General features: G+C 42.1%; 1 protein-coding gene across 1 annotated transcript in view; it reads right to left on the bottom strand.

Moving 5' to 3' along the window:
* The window catches only part of galnt18b (UDP-N-acetyl-alpha-D-galactosamine:polypeptide N-acetylgalactosaminyltransferase 18b), a 92,036-nt gene that overhangs the window by 35,202 nt on the left and 30,426 nt on the right, over window positions 1-26,408 (bottom strand). The window contains exons 2-3 of the mRNA XM_036543588.1: window positions 6,428-6,623; window positions 5,317-5,483 (exon numbers count right to left, since the gene is read on the bottom strand). Coding sequence (XP_036399481.1) covers window positions 5,317-5,483; window positions 6,428-6,623 — 363 coding nt within the window. The remainder of the gene's footprint in view (window positions 1-5,316; window positions 5,484-6,427; window positions 6,624-26,408) is intronic.

The raw sequence follows: 26,408 nt of genomic DNA, 5'->3' as shown, positions 1-26,408 counted from the left end.
TGCACCATACCATGAAAAAAATGACGGGTGATTGAATATGCTTTGATATTCTGAAATGCGATTCATAAAGATATCTTTAACCAGGATCCAACCACATATTTATATATTCTCCCATATTATCCAGAGATCAGGCAGATGAAAGAGTAATTCTGTAAGTGCCGTGATGGACATGTCTTGATCAGCAGACCTGTCACTTTCCTGCTTATTAATAATTGGCAGTTTGACAGTCCACCGTCAGCCTAGATGATGCATTTGAAAGCTAAATTCTGTACCCAGTAACACCGCTTAATCCGTGTACACGCACATGTAAAGATCTGACCAACCCCGCTGAAAGTATCTGGGCTGAACATGACTAAATATTTTTTTCCCATGATTCTTCAGTGAATGATTGTATGCAATATATACACAGAGTGATAGAATTATAGTATGCATATTATGACCTCTGAATAATGAGGCATTTATCAAACAGGCATACCCATCTAGACCTGCATAGAATTTTGCAAAAATGACAGATGGGAATATTTTTTTAACAAGATAACATAATTGCCATTTTAATTAACAAAAAATCTCTCTCCTGCCCTTGACATGCTAAGGTTTGAACTCTAAGCCTCTTCTGATATCTACACAGATGGAGGGTCCGCAACCTTGTATGGTCATATGGTGCCCATACGGTTTACAGTCTGGCCAATCAAAAACAAGCAAAGGTTTCCCTTGCTCCCTGTTTGCTGCCACCAGCTTCTGGTTGTCTCCAGGGGGGTGACATCTCATTGCCCCATCCTGCTGCCAATCAACAGACATGTGGCGATCTCCTCCAATGAAATGCAGGACATGAGACCCAGAGGAGGAGCTCATGCCAACAGGACCGCCCCTTTTCATCTGTCACTGATCTCATTTCCAAATAAATACCCTTTGAGATACCAAAATCAGTTTTGGAAGCCTGCCCGGTTGGACTGAACTGGCATAGCTTAAAAAAGAACATACACTTTTATTAAAACAAGCTTTCCCCACCTCCTAATGGAGCACCTTATTCAATGAAGTATTTGTTATACTGCTTCCCTTTGTGAACTCAATACAGAGACCGTGCACCTGCGAAAAGCGGCCAAATTGAAACTGGCGCCCACTTCCTCATTGCACTCAGCCAACTTAATGTGCATAAAACCGTATTTGATCTTGCAGTGTCTTAACTGGGTTAATCTTGACTCCAGAGACAGCAGCACATGTCTGAGTAAACGTTTCTTACTTAAGTCAACATGATACCCATTGATGGGGGATTATGTATGTAGAAATGGATTACATGGGCTCATTCTATGAAAGGGTCTTTTCATCTAAACGTGAATGTGCAGTAGATAATACTGAATATGAAATGGATATGTGTTTGCTGTCCTTGAGACCTTACAGTATTTTGCATGCATAATTATAATAATACCATACTGCAGATACCACAACACATATTAAGATACTTAAGATAACATTAGGATTCCCATTGTTCTTGTGACTTTAATTTAGACAGTTCTGACACTATTAAAGTCATAATACCACACAATAACTGTGACTATGGGTATTACAAAGTAATTGCCAGGTTGTATACAGGCACCACTGTTGTAAGTAAGATTACTGGACTGCAAGGTATTATATGCATTACAGCCTATATCTGTTGCTAAAATATTACATTGTTATCTTTGATCTGCTATCTGTGATAATAAACATGCTATCTGTGATGTACATTACACACTTGGTCTCAGTTCGTAATTATTCCTTTGACTTGTGCATCCCACTGAATTCAACACTTGTCATTAATTAAACAAATGCTCACCAGTTCAACAAGAAAGCCTACTCAGCTATGCAAAGAGATGCTTTGTATCTCAGCCATGCACACTGACCACAATACACAACCGGTCCTCTCAACCACTCCGCCATCTCCGCTAACGACCCAACTGTCACACACGCTCCTAATGATCAAAAAATACTCAAAGCCTATTTGCAGCAATTACATTTCAACATCATTTTTTCTGAATTAATAAGCCGTATTAAGGTAAATTACCCTGTCAAATTAACACTAGGGGGGCTGTCAGGGCTACTGGAGTGAGATCAGTGGAACTGAACAATAGCGTGAAGGGGATTCAGTCCCAAGAATAGAATCTTAAACTAATGAATTGAAAATGAAATGAATGATATAATGAAAAGGCACATTTTTTCAGACACCGATTTCTTGTCTTAAGACCGTTTACCAGAGTTTCAGTGAACACTGATGGAAATACATTAATCAGATCTTAAAATTGGATTGCTAAGGTTGTGCACCCAGCATATGTGACTCTATTCCTTTAAGATGATTGAGCTAAACTAAATTTTAAATAACCGGTCACATGTGGATCAGTCAGCAAGGCTTTGTGGTTGAGTCCTATGGCTTAGGTTCAAAACTGGCCATTGTTTTGCTGACAATGACTGGGAGCCCACAATTCATTCTGCTGCAGATAGATAGGGTGGGTAGGTCTCAGGCACCCTGGAATTCATCATGTGCCTGCTACATGCACGATGATGTCAGTGAAGTAGTGGTCTCTATCCTCCAATGATTGCCCTTTCCACTGTAGTGCACTATGTGACTTCTATTGTGAAAAAACAGCTGTTGGCTGTGTATCAGTGTATCACAGTTTTGCACACAAGTGTGAGGTGCAGAAGGTTGAGACTGTGCAACAGTTGTCCAGTTGTCCAAAAATAAGGTTGCATAAAGGGAAATAAAGCATAAAAAACTCTGACTAAATTGCACTGCAACTATCCCTGTTGTGTGAAGAAAGAAACTGCTGCCTAAAACACTAACCAAATAGATCTTGAACATACAGTAGGTGTAAGGAATCCCTCACTCCTAAGAGGTTTCTGGAGTCTAAAACATGCTGACTAGTTTCAGCTGGGGATGGGGAGGCCTGGGACTAGCTCTTATGGAGCAGCAGTGATTCATGGGTCAGTGGTGCAGGGGCACAGGTGGGCAACACTGGCAGGAGTGTGTGCATTACACACACACTCAGCCTCACTGCGGAGCCACGATGGGGAGCGTGTCTCCCTGACACGCCGAGAGAGTGTCATGATCTGCTCTTCACTTTGCTGCGAGAGCGAGGAGCGGCTGTGAATGATAAGGCGTGACAGCCTCTCAGAGGCTCTGCTTGCTGTCTGCGAGACACACGAGTGACTTCAGGGCTCCTCATTGGCAGTCAGGAGGAGGATCAACCGGAGCAGGGAGCCGAGAGCGAGCCGAGACGCCCCAGAGTGACGGATCCTCTGTGGGTCCGCAATGCAGAGTGAGAGAGACGAGGAGCCGAGCTCAGGTTGTTAGCTTCAGCACTTGTCAGGAGCACTCAAGAGCCATGAGGTTTGTAAGTGCACACAATGTTTTGGTTTTGTGTAGGTTTTCATTTTGGTAAAGTGCAGTCCTTGACGGATCTTTCTCCAGGCTCACCGGGGCACTGGTGGGGTCTTGAGATTTGCTTTGGAGAACGTTGCCATCCACACAGAGGGCCTTGGAAGAGTGCTATCACAACTTACCATATGACTAAGGCAGCGCTGTAGTGTAATGGTAAGGAGCAGGGCTCATAACCAAAAGGTTGCTGGTTCAATTCCCTGCTGAGGCACTGCTGTTGTACCCTTGGGCAGGGTACCTAACCAACAAATGCCTCAAAAAATATCCAGATTTATAAATGGATAAAATTGTAAGCTTCTCTGGTAAGAGCATCTGCTAAATGACAATAAGGTAATATACTGTAATGTAACTTGCTCCGGCTGATCAGGGTCAGGCCCTTTGAATCCCCCCTCTCAGCAGTACATCAGTGAACAACCAATCATCCACTTAGTGAGCAATCTAACCAGTTTGATGTCATTTCCCTGCTCTGGTCCTCAGCACCTAATGCACGTTCCTTATGACCAGCTATTGGTCTCTCACACTAACCCAACAGATGCCAAAGGGTTAATGCACACCTGAGTCTGCTTCAGTAGCAAAACAGGCAAAATGGACAACGATGTCTGGTAGCAAGGCAATCAGCCATAGTATGCCTCTGACTGTTCCAAAACAGTTCGGAAAGTAATTGGCACGATTTCAAAGACACTTTGATTAGGTTTCCTAAGGAAGGATGTGGTGTGGGCTGTCTTGAACTTGAAGGAGTCCTTCCCCACCGGATAAAACAAGCTAAGCCTCCATGGAATGCACTAATCCCCCTGAGAGGGGAGGAAAACACTGACAATGTTTACTATCTGATTTTAAAATCTTTGGGGATAGAAATTGCCAGAATCTGCCTGTGGCTCTGTAACCACCCCCCGCTTCTCAACACCCCCACTGTAGGTATTTTAATAATGGTATGCCCCAGGTGTCCAGGGATTAAACAAGGAGTGTAGGGGATAAGTCTATAGCATGCCAGGGGAAAGTATCAGACCAAGTGTGGTGGAGCAGTGGGATGTGTCTGAACCAGGAGGGAGGGTGGGGCAACTCAGCAGCTGGGCTGTAATTGGCCAGCTGGTGGGATCCAGAGGTAGTGCTTTAACACAGCAGTGGGTCAAAAATGTCTCTGCCCAGGTAGCTTAGAATAACACCCCTGCACAGCTGGGGGAAGGTTTGCCTGCAGCCCACAGCCAATCAGATGAGGCTTGTACAGGGTAGAGCTCCTGTTCAGCTCTACCGAGCTACACACGCTGGGAGAATGAGGGTGATGGAGAAAAATCCGAGCACTTCACTTCCTCCTTCTGCTGTTTTCTGCCTTCCAGCGATCTCTGTCTTTTTCAGCTCATTTGTATTCTCTTTCTTCTCTCTTTAATCTAATGAGCACAAACTCACAGCTCAAATTGAAGACATTAAGTAGATTAACGCAGCTTAAAGAAAAGCCATCTTCTTTTTCTCTTATTTCTTTGGTTTTGGCAATGTGAGTGCTGGACAGGCTCGACAGATTCTCTTTCTCCGTAGACCTAAGCATCTAGGAAATATCTTGCATTCCTAGGGTCACAGCTAGTTTAAAATAGCTGCCAGAGGAAACATGCACAGAACAATGCAAAGTGCTTATACCAGTACCTTCCTGACCAATGTCAACTGTAGTGTTTGTAGGGATATAGCATTATGATGCTGATGCTACATTACATTTCATTACATTTACATTTATTCATTTGGCAGACACTTTTATCCAAAGCGATTTACAAGTGAGGCAGAGTACAACACAAGCTCCAGAATTTCCAAAATATATGGCAGAAAAGCATTATGTTACATATTTATGCCTGGGACATTATTTTATCCGGTACTCACGTTTTGCAAGGACCTCTTAAGATGACTAAAGCAGAGAGCCTTACCATTGTTGCTGTTGTCGTCGACCAGGATGATCTCTTTGAGGAGGTGTGACGGAGTCCTCTGGATGGCGGTGTGGATGGAACGCAGGATGACTGACAGTGCCTCATTCACGAAAATAAACACGATGCTGACTTGGGGGAGATTCGTGGGATACGAGATGTTTTTGCACCTGGGGGGGGGGGGCAGAAAATGGAGAAGAACAAATTATTCTGTGGATTGGATTCCTCTTGAGGGCTGAAAATGAGAAAATTGGATTATTAAGGTGTATGTGTGTGCGGCGAGGGTGTTGCTCTGTCAAACTCTCAGAAAGAAAAAACAAAATGTTAAAAATGGTCCACTTATGGTTATTTCAAGTGGCTTGTGATTTTAAGTAATTAAGTGGAACAAAAGCTGTCTCTGTCTGTGTGAAATGACATTATTGATTAGGATCAATTTTTCTTTTTGTTCTGCATCTCTGTTGTGTGTTTGCAGTTGTTGAAAACACTCCATCAATGTACGGATTTTAAGATGTAGTGAAGTCACACACAACCATCATCTTGCCGTTATCCAATTGTGCATTTCAGCCAGGGCTAAGCACTGTCAAATGGCCAAGATGTAGGTTATTATGTAAAGAGGCCTTTATATCTTTATGAGAAGTTATTTAACATTACATTACATTATTGTCATTTAGCAGATGCTCCTATCCAGAGCAACTTACATAGCTTACAATTTTAACCATTTATACAGCTGGATATTTACTGAGGCAATTGTGGGTTAAGTACCTTGCCCAAGGGTACAACAGCAGCGCCCCAGCTGGGAATTCAACCAGCAAACTTTTGGTTTCTAACCCTGCTCCTTACCACTGTACCCCACTGCTTCCCACATATTTATTTAAATAACATGTATCCCATGAAAGAAAAATAATTAAACGACAGCAGGAATCCAGAAGAAGAAAAACCGTCCCCTTTGCATATCAACTACCTCTGAGAAATACACCCTGACAACATCTCATTAAGAGTTCTAATCTCATCAATATTTTCCCAGCAGGCCTTGCCGTTTTGCAGAAAGAGGTCCAGCTGGTGTTCTGCCTTCTGCATTAGTCCTTTGTGTCAGAAACAAAGAAGAGGTAATTACCCATCAGGCCTCAGGTCTGGGATTGGCCTGTCCAGAGAGAGGCGGTCGCTGAGGTAGCCGTTGTAGCCGTAGTACTGGAACTTCTTCAGTGCGACCCTGCGGCTTTCCGGGCTCAGGTCTTGACCCCAGTGAGCGAAGAGGGAGGAGTCAGAGAAGGATTCGGCTGCTGCATTGTCCCCCCCCTTTGGCGGGGTCTCTGTAGGTGACAGAGGGAATAAATAATACCATTGGTACAAGGTTCCCCTTCTGTTGCTGTTGTGGAGCAAGAACAATGTGAGAAGACGTTTGTGACAATGTCAATATGAAATTCCATAGATGTTGATACTATGGAATAACATGCAGTGGGATATTACAAGACACCAAAAAATGCAAAAGACAAAAAAAAAACATTTTCTTAAATAGAAGGAAGACTTTTGTTTGACTGCAGATCGAAGGGCAAAGAAAGACAAAAGACAATTGCAGCACCCCACAACAAGATGGCACGCCAGTATTTTGTAAGCACAAAGCATACAGTGCAATCCCCTTTCCTGACTTACAATGTTGGCAAAGCTCTGGAGTATAGCATATTAGCATACAAACAATGTTTTCTCTTATGCAATCCACAGAAAACACAGAAAATAGGGCGGGATTGTCAGTGTATTTGTATTTTACACTCAAAGCAGTACAGTCCTCAGGTCTCCCATATCGCTACCAAGAAAAACCGTGTCCGCGAGCAAGACGACAACTAACAGTGTGGCAAATGGCCCAAAAAAAAGGGAATAAATTAGACATTATAGAACAACACAGAGGCATTTATGCCTGCTTTACACCAATAAAGTGTCTTCGTAAACACACAAAGTGATGAAACGCTCCACGGGCGTAATTAAAGAATGCTAATTAACCGCAGAGGTTATTTAACAGGCAGTACAGTGCACCAGCATCAGAGACAATAACTCATAATTTCCGCCGTCATCGCAGGCAATTAGCGCCAACTTCTGCAAACCACAGCCAAGCTCTTCAGTGCCTCTCCAGCTATGAAAAGCTCTGGATTCCAGCCATACCGAGAGCAGAGAGAGAGAAAGTTCTGGCTTTATGAGGCATTTGCATTGTGTGATTTTTTTTCGTCATTTTTCTTTTTACCTCCTCAAACACAAGGGGAGAGGCAGGGAAAGCATCTCATACAGTCCATACAGAATATGGCAGAAAATGGTAAAGCATATATAAATGTATACTTTGGCTCTAACTGCGTACAGTTTATTGTATTTGTTACATTTGAGCTTGTTCTGACAATACTGATTATGGTGTGCTAAGCAGACATGTGCCAAGTGTATGAAATTCCTTTATTTCTGGTTATCTAATATGCACTTACTCATTACATACATTACAATTACATTGTCTGCACATCTTGTTACAAATCAGTTCATGCAGAGCAGGACTTTGTGGCTTATGTAGTTACCTGTATGAACAACCCTTGCCTTCCCCAAATCCTGACCTTAACCTCCTCCCATCACCCTCAAATGTTTACCCTTTACCCAGCTATACATCTAATCACGCAACAACCTCAGTAGATGTTATACAACAATGAATATCCGCATAGTGATTGCAGAGCAGATATATTATCTTTACATATGTAACTACAGTATCATTACATATTTAAATACAGTGTAATTGCAAAAATATCTACTCTATGTAAAGCATGACTTTGATTTTTCTCTCAGCTTTTCGCCACAGTCAGAGACACACAGAACAACAGAAGAGTGCAAAGCTAACTTGATGGTGAAAGCAATATGTTTGCAAGTGACTGAGGCCCTGTTTGCAGGTGACATCACTGCATTCCAGGCCAGTACACGCCCACAGTCCCCACCCCTGGGAATTCTGGCAACAACAAGTGAGTCAAGCGGTGTGACCACCAAAACCCTGTCGTCAACAGTGGAAATGCTTATACGCGTGTCCCAGCTGCAACGGGCCTCTAGCTATACTAGAGCGTATTCAGTAATCTCAACTTGGCAACATCCTGTGTACGTTCTTGCCTTATCCTCAAAACACTGAGAGCACTGTGGTGAGGGCTCGTATTACCATCCAAGCGCTCACACTGTTTCACCCTGTTACCACCCAGACCCCAGTGTTTACCTGAAGGGTGGCAGTTATTACAGATGTTTTCTCACTGCACAGTGAATTGAAGGGTTTTGAAAGCGGCGTTCTCCTTAATACACTGCACACAGAGCTGCTGGTTATACCCCTGTAATTCAGTCCAGCGAGAAACCTGGCCACAGAGTCACCAGCCAGGGGATCTGGGATGGGGGTGGCTGGGGGGGCGGGGTGCAAGGAAGGGTCACCAGCTGATTCAAAGGCTGCTCTGTTGTCTGTGAGCCACTGAAAGGACACAATCTCTGCTTGTCCCTCCACAAACACTGCGGCATAACAGGCACTGCCCTGGACACCTTCTGCTGGGGGTCATATTAACTTAAATTTGATTAAGATTATTAACCGTGCTTTGCAAATTTTCTAATCTGTGTGTGAGATTGCTTGAAGCCACTGCATCACATTTATGTTGAACTGTATTCTAGGTTAATTTTGTGTCAGATCAGGTCAATGTAATACAACTTAACCTCTTCCAATACATGTCACTAGCCTGACTTCTACTGAAGTTGGGAGATCCAGACAACAAACAAAAATAAGGTATTTTTTATATCTATCGGGTACTGAAAAGCACAGTTTAGCATCTCAAACCATATCCTGTAATATGTAATAACCATATAATAACCATATCCTTGAATATAACCAATGACGTGACCCTTCTCCTCCCACTGATGATGAAGACCAGGTCTACAACCACTGAAATTCAAAACGTACTTTGAGGAAAAAACAAGCATGTCCGCACATGATGGCTTATTTTTCTCAGAAAATGAATGAAAACCAGGGATCTAAAATGTCAGTTAGGAGGAAGCAGGAAAAAAATTAAAAACATGCTTATTTTGCCAACAAATTATAATCCAGATTGGTCCTGTTCAATGTTCAGATGTTCTATGATTCTTTGTTTTTCAGAGCAGCAAGGCAACGACAAATTCAGGTGTGGCTGAATCCTGCAAAGAAAGTTTGTATTAACTTCTTAGTTGCATCTTTGCTTAATGCATCACAAATGCATAAGATTTTGCATTTGCCATAGTAAAGATGTGAACGCAAAAGAACCTTTCATTGGTATTTTTTATCATTCACTTTCTATTGTGTTTTTGCACTCTGAAGTAACTCTGCGGTTAATTAGCATTCTTTCTCTGCTGTTGTCCCCTGATAGTGGAATAAACTTCCACACTTCATCCATTCCGCTGAGTCCCTCTCTGTTTCCAAGAAACATCTGAAGACACAGCTCTTCCACTCTCACCCCTAAAGGGAATTTCTCTAATCTAATGGTTTAACGTACTCATTAGCTCTACCCACTAACTTATATCTTGTCTGGCCAACCACTGAAACCTAGTTATGCAGTGCTTCTAATATTGTTGACTCCTTATGGTTTTTTGCTTGTGTTGTACTCTACTTCACTTGTAAGTCGATTTGGGTAAAAGCGTCTGCCAAATGAATAAATGTAAATGTAAGTAGCCTATGGTACTGAAGATTTATAACATTCCATTCTCACATTGTAAAAGAGTGTTTGGAGACTCAGAGATGGGCTTCTTACATTTTAGGCAAAAATACCCCCAGGGTTATTTGCCTTTTGAGGATATGTTGCCTTACCTTAGGAAGTGTATAATAATTAATAATAAAATAATGGGAAAACAATGTTTCCTTTAGTTTCTTTCACTGAAGAAAGGCATTGATTTTCTCCTTCACCCCAAGGCACTTATTTTGAAGCTAAGATTCAACTTTGTTGTAAATCTGGAAGCATGAATAGCTAGAAAAAGAAAAATGTACCTCATGTAATGCAAGGTTAGTCCTTGGAAAACATTCGTGTAGTGCACTGAAGTCTTTGAATACCAATTGCTCTCTCTGTCTTAAACATTCTCTTTCCACTTGCATGTACAACGTCTGAAAATACAGTCTCAAAGTTTTTCCAGACCAAAAAAAAAAAGCCTGGCTCAGAATAAAGATAAATGCAGGCAGCCAAATGTCTGTTGACCACCATATAAGGTAATGAATCTTTCGGCGGGAAGTCAACCATCACAACAAATCTCTCTAGTTTCGCCGGCTTTTTCTTTATCACAGAGCAAGCACGACAAGCTCAATATGTGACACACAAGGTGTTTCATTCACTGCGGAGAAAAAGCAGGCCTGGGACTCATCGGATAACTCATAAGAATACAAAGGAAAAATCCCACTGAAGCTTTGGCGACCTTTCTAAGTTTCCTGCTTGATAGACCTGCTGACGACAGAAGGGAAAGTAATGTACTATCACTTACAAGTTCCCTGTTTCCATTGCGACTGTCACTAAGCGACCTGGAGCACACTTTATGGTGTTCAAGGGGTGACAATGTTCTGACCTCCCAGCACAATACAATGCCTAAATGCCCAAAGGCCTTGCATATCAATGATCTGACATACGAGCTATATAGGAAATGGGAATTTATATTTTGACTACAGATTATAAGGCTGTGCCCTATACATTTGCCCTATGCAGTTACCCTCCAAATGGTGCTGAGTCACATCCTCAAAGGTGTCCACATCGAGGATGTAGAACTTTCATTTGCCCTTGATTGCTCACTTTGACCGAATGTACAGAAGTGAGAATTATTGACTGACAGCTGGATTTTGACTAATGTCAATCACTGTGATGTTTGTCTGATTATCAAATGACATTTGTCAAGAGTCTGAAAAACAAAACATTTTACATCATCAGTCTTTTTTGCAATAAAGCTGGAATCACAAGTGACTGCTCTTTGCTACTATGTACAGTTAGCTGTCTAACTTCACTAATATACAAAAATATCATTTATTGTTACACTGCTAAAACTTGAAGATTAATGGGAGAGGGAGCCTCAAATACAGTACTGTTCTGTTATTTCAAAAGTATTGAGCTGTTTTTTCCCCATCTAATGTTATTTCCCACAGATTGATTTAACACCACCTTCATACAATCCATCAATTTCAACAGCGCTTGTCAATAATGGGAAGGAGCAGAGCAGAAGGCAACTTGATTTTTCTTAAACACCTGTGGTGTTGAAACCCACTTTAACGTTTGAGTTTAACATCGACAACGTGAAAATTCTGATTCCAGCGGGATTCACAGAGGTCACCTCTTCTTCAGTTTGTTTTGAGTCACTCTGGTCCCGTCATGAGCCAATACCCAGGAACGATGCCAGTGGAACGCTTCCCAAATGTGTGTCCAAATAACACTGTTCCCCGGTGTGTACTTATGTGATATCCCATGAAGCATGGGCTCGTTGACTTTCACTTCTTCACTCACTTGGATCAGGGCACAGCCTGAAGAGGTGTGTGGTCTTACCTGGCATGCAGTCCCAATTCTATGCTAGTTCAAGTGAAAAAGATAAAAAAAAAAAATCTGACAGCAGCAATGTATTCTTGGAAAATAATTGGTTATTTTGTCCACTGTTTATGTGAACATACAAACATAAGAATTTCAGTGATGACAACAGAACAGCTAGACTTATCATTCTATCTATAGCCTAGAGTGTATCCAGCACTGAATCAAGCCCGGTCTAGAACATTTCCAAGGGTCAATGTTTCCTTTGTGAATTATTGGGGATACGATATGGGTAATTTCACGAGACATAAACTTGAAAAAATAGAAAGTAAGAAAGAGGGAGACTGAGAGAGAGAGAGAGAGAGAGAGAGAATGACAGGCAGGTAGACTGATGGACAGATGTTTAACAGTTAAATGTTCAGCAATGTTTATTAGTGCATAAGTTCAAATTCAAAACTCTCAGATTTAGAACTGTGTTGATCATAACTGCTGTATTGTTATGGTGAGTAATTTTTTTTGTTTGTGCAAGTGTTTATGTTCTGCCTCATTGAATTAAATCGAAGTCAAGTGTAGTGTAATCTAAAATAATTATCCTCTGATTGCATAAATGTAGCTTTAAAAACTCCCACATTCACGTAAATGCAGCGCAATGTTGAACAAACAGCAATAAAGACTGTGTTGATGATGAAACCAATCCAACCAGATACCAGAGTTTCCACAGTGCGGCTCTGAATCTTTCCATCTATTTGCTCAGTTTCTCTCTGCAGAATAATTCCTAAGACAAAATGTCACTATTCTTCAACAGCACTAACATTTCAGCATGAAGACTCAAAAAGACCATACACAATCTTGCACCTAGTGCATTTATAAACAAACCTCTGTTGCTTAGTTTAAAAGAATCTGTGGCACCGGCAAACCAAACCATTCTTCTGATCTCAGAAAAAGACACAATCCAGAAAATAATAAAAGTAACACGCCAACATGTTAAAGTATGTATTACACATTTCAAATATGTCAATTACTGACACTTTCATAAATGAAATTAATTTTATACATTATACATATAATTTTATACTACATTTTAGCTATAAAAGTCTTAAAACATCTACTGTACCAAATATGGCCAAATACATTTGTGACATAGGCTGTGCATATTGGAGGATTCCCACTACAATCAGATTTATATTTACCATGCATGACTTTCAGCGGAAAACACTTTCAGTGACAAACATTACTTTCAAAATATTTTGGCTGTGTGTAGGCACACACTTGCAGGTGCTCTTGGCAGTCACCAATGAATTGGTAGCCGGCTAAATGCAAAAGCTAGTGAGCTAGCCTACACTGATATAGCTACATCTGACAGTAAATGCCATCAAGCTTTGAGTTGGATGGATGGATAGATGGATGTACTTTGGTAGATGATAAAAAGAATGCCATATTCATATATTTCCAAGGACAGTGGAATACTTAAGTCCTGGCATTGACTTTTATATGAGATTTCAGAATGAAAATATTTCAGAGTTTTCAAGGATTTTCAATGACTTGGAGACCCCTGTATTGATTAAAAAATGTTGCCTTTATTACTTTGATTTTTATTATATTTGTAAGAGAAAACATGAACAAAAGATCATTACCCTGGTAACATGGTGGGTTTTTAATTTTTTAAAAAAAAAGTTCTTTACCAGTCAGTACCAATGTTATAAAACTGCTGCAACAGTGATGCTGATAGCTTAAAGTGTTAACAGCAACAATGCTGTCAAACATTGCAAAAACGCTAAGCATTAGCCAAGCACTGTAACATACAGTACCATTAAAATTATAGGTTGTGGTATCATATCTGATCAATTGCTCTTTGGAGAACAGTAAATGCCATTATACCATTAAGCCACTCATTTCAGCACAATAATTCAGGTATATAGCGATTAGCGTTTGCTTCAACACACGGGCGGCATTTGGAATGATGGATGGGCAGAGGTACTTGTCACTGCTCACAGGATGTTAGGGGGAGAGTAGGGTTTCAAGAGTCTCTGGGACCCGCAAGGAGCACTGCCCTGAAATCAATCATATGCATTTATGGAAAAGGGGCTGATGCTCTCCCCGGCATGAAATACAATGCAGTGTTTCATTTGCATTAGTGGCATGGGCACTCTCCTGAGCTACGGGTATCGATTTTTATATAGAAAACACTGCTCTGCTCTTTTTAATTTGTTCCAGGTCCAACTTTTCTATTACCGGGCCCCGGGCTGGCAGATTAATATTATAGCCGGACCTGACCCCCAAGCCAATGTCTGTACCTGCTCAACAGATTACAGGAGGAAGAAAAATAGGTGCGACTGCACTCCCAGCAATACATTTCTTGTGCTGGAAAAGGCCCATTTACTCTCAGGTTGTGTTGCTCCAGATAGCTTTTCCAGTGCTTTATCATTAAATCATTGTTTTGACACTTGACCACAGATTCCTCTATTGCACTCTCCATGCTTAGCAGACACATATCATTACCATCAAGTAGTGCTGCAGTATATGTAGAAAACAAGCTGGAAACCAGCATTCTTTATTGGCACATTCATTTTTCTATGGATTAACAACAAAAACATATTGAAAATATGTTACTTATTACCATTTTCCATATTGCAATATATTTCTGCAGTTTAATGTATTTGCAATATATTCTTTGGTTGAACGGCATATTTCTCAATATATTACAAAATATTTCATTTTTGTCTGGGTTGTTCCAGTACCTATCATAAGATAATTTCAAGCTCCAGATACATTCAGCCCATGACCAGTACCCACCATCAAACGTATGCCATATAGTAGCCATATTCAATGGCATAAAATCTTTTGCTTTGTGATTGCATCTGCCAGTTACCCACTCAAGACCAGTAGTGCAAACCATAGGCTTTGATTCTGGACACGTGCACATTTGAGTGTGGTCGAACCATATGACATGTGGCCACTGCACTGAAGGAAATAGGAACCATTATTTTGTGTAATGCAGTGCGAATTTCAAGCTTATAAAGTGTTTGGTTCTGGATGAGTGCATTTTCCAGTAAGAAAAACAGGATCACCTATAGGAAAGAAAGGGAAGCTCAGTCCAAAAGTGGAAAGCGGAAAGAAGATTGAGGTTTGAAAGAACAATTCCATTATCAATGGAATCTGCTAGATGCCGACCCGTTAGCGAACCGTGACAATTTCCCTGTGACCCTCTCACACTTCCTGAATGAGATCAAGGCGAGGTAGACGGCTGAAGCCCAAACGCATTTAAATGGGTTTTCCACCAGAGCTGCAGCACCTAAGACACCTGTACATCCAAAGTCCTGCCCAAGTACACATTGAGTGAGCACCACTTATCATTCTAAAAGGCAATCATTTTCAACAATGTAAAATTAATCATAATGTTTTGTCGCACTAATGTTTCATATTGCAGTGTTTTAGCGTATGAAATGAATGGTTGTCATTCTGTTTACGCCCCTCTCCCTCGTGCCCCTCCTCCCTCTGTTCCTGAGAGCTTGTAGCGCGGATGAGAAAAGGGAGGTGGCATCTTTGCTCTTCGGGAGATTAATGGGATTGCTGTAAAAACACCTCCTGATAAGAAAGAAAGAAGCAGCGAGCTCCATTGTTGTGGCTACAGAGAAGGGACGTGTCACAGTTTGTCACAGGGATCCTCTGTTCCCAGCTGAATCCTATCAGCTCCGATCGGAGAGCACGCTGTGAGCCAGAGATTTCTGCTCCTAATAGGAGAGTTTAAAGTCTGTGGGGCACAAAAATTAAGGGGGGTGCGGGGGGATGTCTTAACTGTGGAGAACAGAGACAGATTTTTGTTCCCTGCGCATAGTATGAGCAGATTGCTGTCCATTTAAATAAAAGAATAGATGTGTAGTGCAAATATGAGTGGAAGAAGAAATCTGAATTTTAGTCAAGACAAGAGTAGAATGTGTATGACACTTATTTCAGCACTATGGAATGAATCCGAAATTATTCATGAATCTTTATTTCATTACCACAGTGTTACTCAGGGTTGTGTGACCTACAGGCTTAAGCAACCTTATTGATATTTTATATGCAGCACAAGTTATGAATTTATAGAGGAAAAGAGTTTTGTCCCTGACTGGAGGACATTGTGAGGTAAAGTCCTATGTTGTAATCCCACCGCTCCTCTCGATCGTGGCCCACGGCTGCTTCAGCGAACCCACTGCACTGGTGATTAATTTCCCAGACCGAGACCGTTTCTTCTGCAGTCCGGTTAGAGAACACTTAGAGGGCCAGAGGGGGCCGCTTCATATGCAGGATAACCTTGGCAACCTATAGAGGCTTGGGCTGTTCGGAATGTTGCCCAGAAGATGCTTGTCAGGAGAGTTTTTGTGTCCCTTTCGAGACATGCAGGCCCATTCTCCGGCCTATTCAGTACAGTCAAGGTGCTGTCAGCCTCCTTTCTGCTGCTGGGTGTTGAGTGCACTTACAGCAATACAGAAAAGCAAAAGGAGGATACAAAAGAAAGAGGAGAGGTGAAAGCTCCTTAAATGTGTTACTCTGCTGTACAAAGCTAAAGTGTGGTCCAAGGCCTAATTGCACCCCCAAGAACACTGTGTGCAGCCTGTCACGTGAATTGATTTCACACTGGGAATGATGTACAAGCTACAGAGATGGCAACAAGCTTGAATTTGAACTGCTATTCTGTTGTGTTTTGTCTTATTGGCATACTTTAGCACTCATTTTCCTACTGAATTTTAACAGGTCTGCTCTTCACACGCTGCTGTATTTTATCAATTTGTCAATAATTTGCCTAGTAGAATATCTGTACTGTGATTACCATAGAAGATTAAGACATCATTACCTAAGATTATCGATAATTTTGTCTTCATACAGTACACAGTGTTCATTCAGGAAAATGTAACAGTAAAAGCTGCTGGAGTTCTATTAGAAATAATAATTTAGTGTTTAAATCCAAAAAGATGAAGCAAATACAGCACAAATATATGTCTACGACATCAAGCTATTTTATGAGCAACCGATTTTCTCCTGCAGCTTGCTATACTCACACAACCCGTGGAAACAGGACCTTGCTCACAAAAACTGTGTTAATCTCTGACATCGAGCGTAACTGAAACACTCAAAAAAGAACTGTGGAAACTGACACATTAACAGACCGAAGTAATTTAATATATGACTGAGGAACCGCTGGCCCCCTGAGAATATCTTAAGAACGCTCTTCTTGCTCTCCAGTGTTGCAGGTAAATGCCAGACCTTTCACTGATCCAGGACTCCACAGCTGCTGACCCTGAGGCAGTTCTTAATGCTGCCGTTTGAGCCCTGAGGCAGTGCCACATCACTTTAATCCACAGCACATCACATCTCATCACCTCGCCCAATGACCGCCCACCAGACTCCGTCTTCAAGCGAGACACCCTGGAACAGACTGTGAAACGCATTCACGGGAGTCACAACAAATCATTACTATGCCAGCGTGCCCCTTGGGCATTCAAAAAAGTCAAATAAAAAGTTCCACCTCTTTTAAGAAAAAAACCTCAACACCTCTGTGTGTCTCCATAAAAACACCACCTGCTCCCCTTTATCATTGTTAAGATGCCGTCTCTCTCCTCTGCCTTGTCTCAGCAGAAGCTGAGGTTTATGGGAGCTGTCCTGGGTACAGTGTGGAATTGCCTCTTTACGGTGATAGGGAGCTGTCCTGGGTACAGTGTGGTATTACCTCTTTACTGTGATAGGGAGCTGTCCTGGGTACAGTCTGGTATCGCCCCTTTACTGAGATGTCTCTCTCCCCGCTCTGTCAGCACATCCACATGTGTCTGTCAGCATCCCAGTGTTCTAAGAATGTGAGTCATTAAACTCCATTAGGGATTGCAGTGCTGTTGATGCAACATTTAAACAACATGGGCAGGCAGGGAGAGGGAGGGGCGAGGGCACCAGAAAGCAGTATTCAAAGGAAGACGTCCAGCCACAGAGGCAACACAAAGAAGGCGACACAAAAGCCCTGTAAAACTGAACAGGAGAGCAATCAGAAGAGGAAATGGCTGACTAAAAGAACACTATTGCGTCTGAGAGGTACACCATGATGGGCGCAGGAGAATGGGGCTCAGCGGCTCCACAAAGTTATGCAACCTGAGTCTTCTCTATCAGGTGTGACACACAGGGCAGGATCGATCCGCCACTTCGGTCTAAAAGACAGGCGGCGGCAGGGAGAGTATCCGCCAGGGACAGAAACAATACCGGAGCCGCGATGTGTGGCAACCGCCACCCGCTCCCCTCACCCCTGTAACACCCCTGCTGCTCGACACACCGGCATAAGGGTCATGCTTTGCCACGCAGGTCACGATGTGCTTGGGATCTGCATCAGCAACGACTGTGTTGAGTGCTTCTTTTATACAGCTCAGAATGCCTTTTTCATTGATTTCATTCCCTGGTCTCTGCGAAGCTGTCTTTTTCCATGCTGTCTAGATATACTGTGGACATCATCTTCACATTTCAAAAACACTTATATATATATAAGCTCCAGGTAGGAGAGGTAATAGAAATGCAGTAAATATTACAGCAACACAAAACAATACCGTATGTATAATTTGGTACACACTGAATTCATGCATAAGGGGAGTGAATTCACTGCTATCATCCCCTCTGCTATGTCTCCACACCCAGACATTGTGCAGGTGCCACATGGGGACACTCTTTGGCCAACACAGTCAAGAACAGACCCCCTCCCAGGAAGGATCAACCCTATTGATCCTCCAAAACTGGAGTTAGGAACCCTTTGCTCTGTTCTGACATGCCTCACAGACAGTCATCTTAGTCCTACAGAAGAAATCAAGCTTTTCCGTCCTGCTCTTAAGTGAATAAAAAAAAAATCAATCATCAATTTGATTAAAATAGCATTAAGTGCAGTTTCTACAAACAACCAGTAGGTTGAGCACTGATTTAAAAAAGAACCACAGAACCAAACCAAAAAAAAATGCCATACAGTTTGCATGGCTAATTAACTTAATTTATGACCCAAAGTGAACACACTCTAACCTGGATTTTAACATTTCTGCCCTTTACAATATGAATGCAGTTAAAGCTGTTAATATACTGCAGATGAAACTACATAGACCTCAACAAGAACATGTAGAACTGCAGAAAATTTCACCTCTGAATTAAGCATAGGTGAAGGATTACCTTTTCATCTATTGTATTTACTCTACAGGAAATGAAACACATTGTATGACTTGACAGCCAGGAAAAATACCTCATTGTTTTTTTTAATCGTAAAACACTTTCCATTTACAGGAACATTAATATATTAATACCCGTATGCCCAGAACTACTTTTATTTTATCCCCTTGGCAATGTGGAATGACAGTGAAATATGTCTCTGAAGCATGTTGTTTGAGGTGTGGTTGGAGTAGCAGGTGCATGCTGAATTGGGTGTTTGAATGGAGCCAGTGTGCTGGAGCGAGGGACCCTGGTGTTGCCGGCACTAATCACCTCTGTGTGTTTTCACTGAGGGTCAGGAACACTTTGATGTTCTAGCGCTTTCAAGAATTAATTACACCCCAGTGAGAACCTGCTGCCGTTCCTGCATGTCCCATAATAAACCTTAATAAATCAAACCGGCACCGATGAACACAGCTCTACAGCGTGCCGTGAAAGAACCGCAATGTCAGCTCTGATCTGGTGACTGCTGACCAATGGAAGCTCTGGAACCGGGACTGGGAGCAAACACGTAACGTTCTCTCAATGTCGTTACAACAGCTGCTGTTGTTGCCCCTTGCTGAACCTCAGGTGGTGCTTGGCATTACCCAGAATCCTTTGTAGTTACAGTGGGTTGCTCTGTGGGGGGGGCAAGGCTTGAGAGAGGCACTGCCCAAACACCTGCTCACAGAGAGGCTTTTCACAGTGACCGTGACTTGCTGTGAAACTGGACCACACCACAGAAGGCTGCAAGCAGAGACATCTCTGCGGACTCTGTTGGAATTTTATCAAGCGAATGTGGCTGAAGAACACACAAACCAACTCTACGGCACACAGTGGCCAAAAGTGTTGATTATCACTAGGAAAGGTCACCACCCGGGTGTGTTTCACATTAAAGGCAACAGCAGAAAAAAAAACTTTGATTTACCACAACAGGAACTAATGGAGTACATGCCGTGGGAGTAATGGCAAAATGTTTGACCGCTGTTCAATGTGGAAATTTCCACTGAAAAATGTCTTTAAAAAACTCACAGAAGGCGAAAGTTGAAGGCAAAAATTAAGACAAAAATGAAGAAAGTTCAATTATTTTATTCTGTCAAAGACAAAGATTAAGAATAAGAAAACTACTGGTCCAGTGAATTTCTCACATTCATTGTACTGGAGTAAATAATGGTAGAAAATTCTTAAGTACTCACAGAAAATTTTAAATTAAACATAAATGTAACGGTCACAATTACATTTACTGAACAGAATTGTATGTAGCCTCACCCTTCTGTGTAAATGTGCAGTCAAATATATTTAAATCATGACCGAACATGTTGTTAAAAAATACAACTGCATTCCACTGTCTTAAATTAGACATGTCAGTGGTTGTTTTTTTTCAGTTGTTTAAATATAACCAGCCAAATTAAATAAAGGGCAAAAAATTTGTACAAAAAGCCAATTAAGTGTCAAACATCCATGCTGCGGGCTGAGGTAATACTCGTGTGCTAGACATTCTAGCTAAGTCTTAGCATGTTGTTCTCTCATTAGCACACATCAGGGTACGACACGCCTTCCAGGCACTCTTTCCTCTGTGCCCGTCCATGACAGTTCCACTTACAAAGTCTTCCAGATAACATCCTCTGTCTTCTGGATGTTAACTGTGGTCCCGCGTGAACTGTGGTCATTAAGGATCACATGGAACTTATCACAAAGACCAGGGGATTCCCCTGTGTCCTGGCACAGTTCCCAATATGGCTGTCTTTATCAGAGACATCGAAAAATCCCCCCCCTCCCCAGTTTATCTGGCTAAATAAATCCCTGTTTCCCCTCTTCAGCTGATGCATCGTGATCATTTCTGCCGTGTAAATGACTCCTGCACATCACTCAGGTGGATTCTACACATAGGTGGTGGCTAAGATGAGTCACCTCCTTCACTGTAATGCATTTTGAGATTTGGAAAAAAGGCTGCTGTAAAAATGTAATTCATAACCGTAACTCTGAGAGGAGACTGCTTTCTGGGTCTGTCTCTAACGCTGTTTAAAAGCGCTTCAGCTTCCTCCCCACTCTCATCATTAAAACAATAAAGAGCATAACTGAACTCAGAGTTTGAAAATAGCATTTTTCCCAGTTTCCCCGTTTTGCGACCCCTGAAGAGTTGGCGCTTACATCGGCCTTTTTAAATAAGCCATAATTAGGAAATGAGGTTACCCAGGCATCAGCTTCATTTTGTGGTGGGACTAGATTGTTAAGGAGATTCAGTGGGCTCCCCTAGGCTATCTCTCAGAGCTGTAACAAAGCCTAGAAACATCACTGTGGATATCAGCTACAAATTGCTTTCGGTGTCTGCTGTTGTTCCCCCCCCCCCCTTTCCCCACACCCACCTCCGTGACACTGCAACAGCATTTGCAGTCAGCGGAGAGACGAGAGAAGAAGAAATCTGTACTTGATATGAATCTGAGAGAATCGGTTCTTTACATCCTCCTTAAACAGAACACCAGAGGACAGAATGCCAGAGGGTTTCACACGTCTGTATGAGCCTCCCATCTCAAAAAGAGGAGATTTAAGGTGGGATTTTGGTGTTTTAGCGTGGGGTTTCGGTGTTAGAAAAAAAAAATCCCATCTGCACTCAGTGCTGCACACACCATTTCTCTTCAAAGGCTTTTGTTTTTTCCACGTTAACGAGGCCAGTACAAGGGCCTCTGTGGGGAGGAGGGGGGGGGGACCTATCCAAGCAAGAAACTGAACAACACAAATGGGCGATACGTGTAAGCATTTCTCCGCACTAGGGCCAGGAACTTGGACAGACATGTGCATGAGAGGTGCTGTATGCTGTCTCTCTCTTTTAGTCAGGCACATGATGTTCCACTGCCCATTACAAGTTTCAAGCACTCTCCCCCCCAAAATGAATAATAATAACAGTAATAATAATAATAAGAATAATAATAATAAGAAGAAGAAGAAGAACTGAGAAACAATCTGTCTCTGACTATGCTGTGGAACTGGAAGTTTAGAGTGATTTATAAGTAAGACACAGCCCTCAGTCCACTGTGACTTTATGGATTGAGGGTTTGGGGGCCTAATCTTTGTTATTCTTTGAAGTCATTGTTGACAAAGTGTCTTGTCTTGTGTTCTTTTGTTGAAATCTTGTTGAACATTGATAATACAGCCAAGGATAATGGTGACAAACAGAAAGTGAAGAGCTCAACGGGGAACAAGATTTGGGATTAATTTCTGCTCGGCTTTCAATCAAAGCAATTCGGATGGGCCTTGTTGGCACAATGTCCTCTTGGGTCGCATTACAAGAAACGCTCCCAAAAGCAGAGGACAGTCTTATCTGACATTTCTCTATTCAGTAATGACAATGGGATGAAAGAAAAGAAAATCGCTATCCCACACATTCTTTCAGACTGTGTCTCAAAGACTTGGGGATTTCACTGAGGGAGAGGAATGAATGGATATGCCTGGCCAAGGCAAAACGAAATTCACGTTTTTTTTTTTTTTTTTTTTTTTTAACTGGCGCAGGCCCAGAATGCATTGTGCATTTTGTTGAGCTCAGGGATTGCTGAGGGGTTTATCTATCTGAGCGAACAGCCGTCATATTTTGTATTCTTTATCTGTCCTAAAACGCCCTCTCTGGGCTACAGATTGCTTGTCTCTGTGGTCGGGGGGTGTCACCATTATCCATGGTGTCTGATACTGACCCCAGGGGGACTCTGGTTAAAGGATATGTATCAGCCAGCAGGGGGAGCAAGCCATGAATTGCAACATACAAGAGACAAATTAAAACGACACACCTGACCTCTGTTTAACCCATCTAAATGGAAGCAGGCCCAGGCGTCCTTACAACATCCTGATATGGTCACTTAAATAGAGTCCTGGAATAACCCAAACATGAAAGCGCCTATTTTAAAAGAAGTTAAAGCTCCGTCTTGTAGACAGCAGACTTTCAATAGTGTTTACCTAATCTAGCCTTTTTTCTCTGGCTTCATTGATTACAGCGAGTTGTCAGTATTGTGTCTTGAATAAATATACTTAAAAGTTGTTTTTCTGTCTGTTCTGTTGCAACTCTACTGCCAATTTCGAGACTTGGAATAAAATTAGATAAAAAAAAAATGGATCCACCGCCTAATCTCAAATTGCAAACACAGTATCCACTGCAGGTGTTTTGGATTGCTTTTTCTGAGTTGCTTTTAGGTTTGTACCGCACCAACATGAAACTGCTATTTGAAAAGCCTTCTGCCAGGGTTAACCTTCGTATTTTGCAAGAGCATTCATTTGAAGTTACCTGCCAGCCGTCACTGCTTGGCTCCGGTCTGGCATCTCTGTAAGTTCAGAAGTTAAAAAGTCTTTAATAGTCTGTGAATCGCTGCCAGGTTTCATTTCAAAGTTCCAGGTGGGAAAACAACATCTGGGCAGCAATACTGACACCGTCAAGTTTTTACCAATTATTTTTCCTTTCTTGGTGGCCACAGACATGCATTTGCATCCCTTTATAATAACAACTCTATGAACAGTACAGTAATAGAGATCTCAGAGCAAAAAAATTGTTTTCAATCATTTACAGTGACATGCCAAAGTGTCATATTTCTGATACTGAAGTGACGTTATGGGATACATCTATTTCATGAACCAAGGCATACTCCTAGAATATTAAAAACAGAATATTACTTCCCTCAGTGGAATATGTCAGTTGCTGTTGCTGCTAAGACACATCTGTTCATTTAATTTCAATGTTTCTCCTCTCGGCGTGTTACAGCATTCCACTGTGTATCAGCATGTCTGAGGTGTCTGGTGAGGTATCGTTAAAGCGGTGTTACTAGGAGGATAAATTCCTTACAGAGCCTGATGGCAAAATGACTTGTTATCACTGCTTATTTACAGAATTAGACAACAGCCGCTATGATTTGTCACTGAAGTAAGTTCTGGCCCATTTCCTTTGTTCTTCTAACCCATGAGGCTGTAGGTGCCCTTTCAGCAGAGTATGCCTCCAGGAATGTGCATGTTGTCTAATGCCACTGAAAAAAGATCTGCCAAAACAATTTATTCTGGAGAAAAGCACACGATGACCACACAACTTTTTTTCACCCCTAACAGTGGACACACTGATATCTAAAATGGCCTGCTTATGAGGCTAATTTGTTATATATGTAAAGTAGGTTTACAAGAAGGCCATTTGAGGTGAACATTTATATTCTCAATGCCGTAAGACTTATATGTGACATATGCCATCAGTGATTCTACCCTGATGACTTTGTCATGGTATTTAATCTGACCACTCACTGCCTTTGAGGGGGTTGTCTGAATCACAATAACATGACGAACAAATGTTTTTATCTGGGTGTACATTATGCTTATGTGGTCAGGAATAGGTGTGAATCAGTGCAACAGATACTGGAAGTGCTCATCAAGGTATGCTGATCAAACATACTCTTGTCAGGGGTTTTTACTTTTAATGAACTGGTCTTAGGGAAACGAGCTAGGAGTCTATGCAAGCCGCATCCCTTGGGCCTCTGAAACGACAGCCTGTCCCCTTTCAAGGTCAGGCAATCCACAGCTGGGGGGGGCGATACGTTCTGACAAGTACTGATCCTTCAATTTGATGCACTCAGGGCTACAGTGCCAAATTAAACACAAATCCAAACCAGAATTCTCATCAAAAGACAAAAACACAGCTTTTTAAGTCTTTCCAGAGATTATGTCCTCAAAGAGATTTTTTTCCCAGTTAAGACGAATACAGTTTTTGTTTGATACAGGCAAAAGGCACTTTGCTTTTTGTGAAATGGACTTAATGAGCCGCCCGGAAGTCATACTTGATATGTTCAATGCTTGCGATTTCATGTACGCCTTGTTATGAAGTGGCATTCATTACACAGGCTACTTAAAATACTTTCTGAAGTAATTGGGTATGATCTGTCAGTGCTGATTACAAACACATCTTTGTGCTCTAGGACATACTGGCTCTGCGTGTTAATGTTTCTGTAATGGGTTGATGTGTTTATTTTGACTGCAGGACTCGCTGGTGGTGTTAACAGTAACTTACAGTAGGCAGTCATGGCATGTGTCTCATCTACTGCATCTAAAAAAGGACAGAAGTCCACTGGCTACATATTGTACACGTCAAGGGTAAATGGGTGTTGCTTGGCTTGTAGGTAGAGCTGAGAAATGACTTGAGCAATACAGACAGACCGTAAACTATTATAAATTAGCTAAAAAAAGATTTTGGCTGGCAGCGGAGGTCATTAATAATTCAAATTTTGGGGATTTAAATTTTTTTTTGAGGGGTTGCTCTTTGTTGTCAGGTCATGCAGCAGCCTAAGGTTTTGTTGTCACTTCAAACAGAGGTGTCACTTGTTGATCTTGCACATTTGGCTCTCTAAAGTCACAGTTACTGTGGCAGGTGATACTACGTCACAACAGCGCCAAAAAAATCACTTCAGTTACACCCAGAGAGACAGAGAGTAGCTCAAGAGGTGGTGATTTATCTGACAGATTATAGAGATTTCCACTCTCTCCCATTGCAAGTGTGGAGTGTCTCCTCACATTCAACCCAGTGTTAGCAAGTGTTTTTTCTTCAGCTTTATGAACAAAAACTTATAAGCTGCAACCGTGTGGACACTGGATTTTCTGAACAGCAATGAAGAATGTCTGGGAGCTGAGTCATTTATGAGACAGACTTGTTTTATACTAACCCATCCATTACAGGATATAACGGTCTCCCATAATTCCACTGTGTGACTTATTGAAGGTGTTACGATATTCACTCAGTCCCCCTAGATATTCCCAGTAAGTGTTCCTCTCTCCAGTCTCACAGGTTGACAGTGACGAAGAAGCACCACAACAGACCACTAGTATTATTCACCTTCTCCGCAGTGCCTGCCTTCAGTCTGGGCCTAAGCCATAGCCCTATTAGACACCGGGCTGAAAAACAAGGTGTCCCTCATTACTTCTGTTTCATCCTCAGCCCCCCCACTGTCAATAGGCCACATGAGCCACAATGAGAGTGTGAGTGCTCCCAAAGCTCTGAGCAACTCCGTTCCCCCCCCCCCCCCCCCCCCCCAACACGAGTCACTGATTCTCAGCTCCTGGGGCCGTTGTGTTTCTAATTACTCCGTGCCTACGGCCGGGGGTACGACAGTTCAAGCAGGAAATGACTGCCAGCTCCTGGGTGGACACAGCAGAACGTGCTCAGGCTCGGTGATGCAGAAACAAGGAGCCGGTGGGGTTTGGACGCCTCATTTGGGAAGCGGCCGCTTGGCTGCTTTTGCATCCACACCAAATGCTCGTGATCACACATCATTTGCTAAAAAAAAAAAAAAAAAATCGGGGGAGGGGGGCTTTACTGCTGTTGTTTTAACACACTAATGTCACGTTATCATGATATGGGCCTTGGGAGAAATACAATCAGCCTACCAGAATGCTTCT

Source organism: Megalops cyprinoides, chromosome 13, assembly GCF_013368585.1.
Source record: "Megalops cyprinoides isolate fMegCyp1 chromosome 13, fMegCyp1.pri, whole genome shotgun sequence".
Classification (NCBI taxonomy): Eukaryota; Metazoa; Chordata; class Actinopteri; order Elopiformes; family Megalopidae; genus Megalops; species Megalops cyprinoides.
Note: the sequence above shows the minus strand (reverse complement) of the source record. Positions and strands in the feature narration are given on the sequence as shown.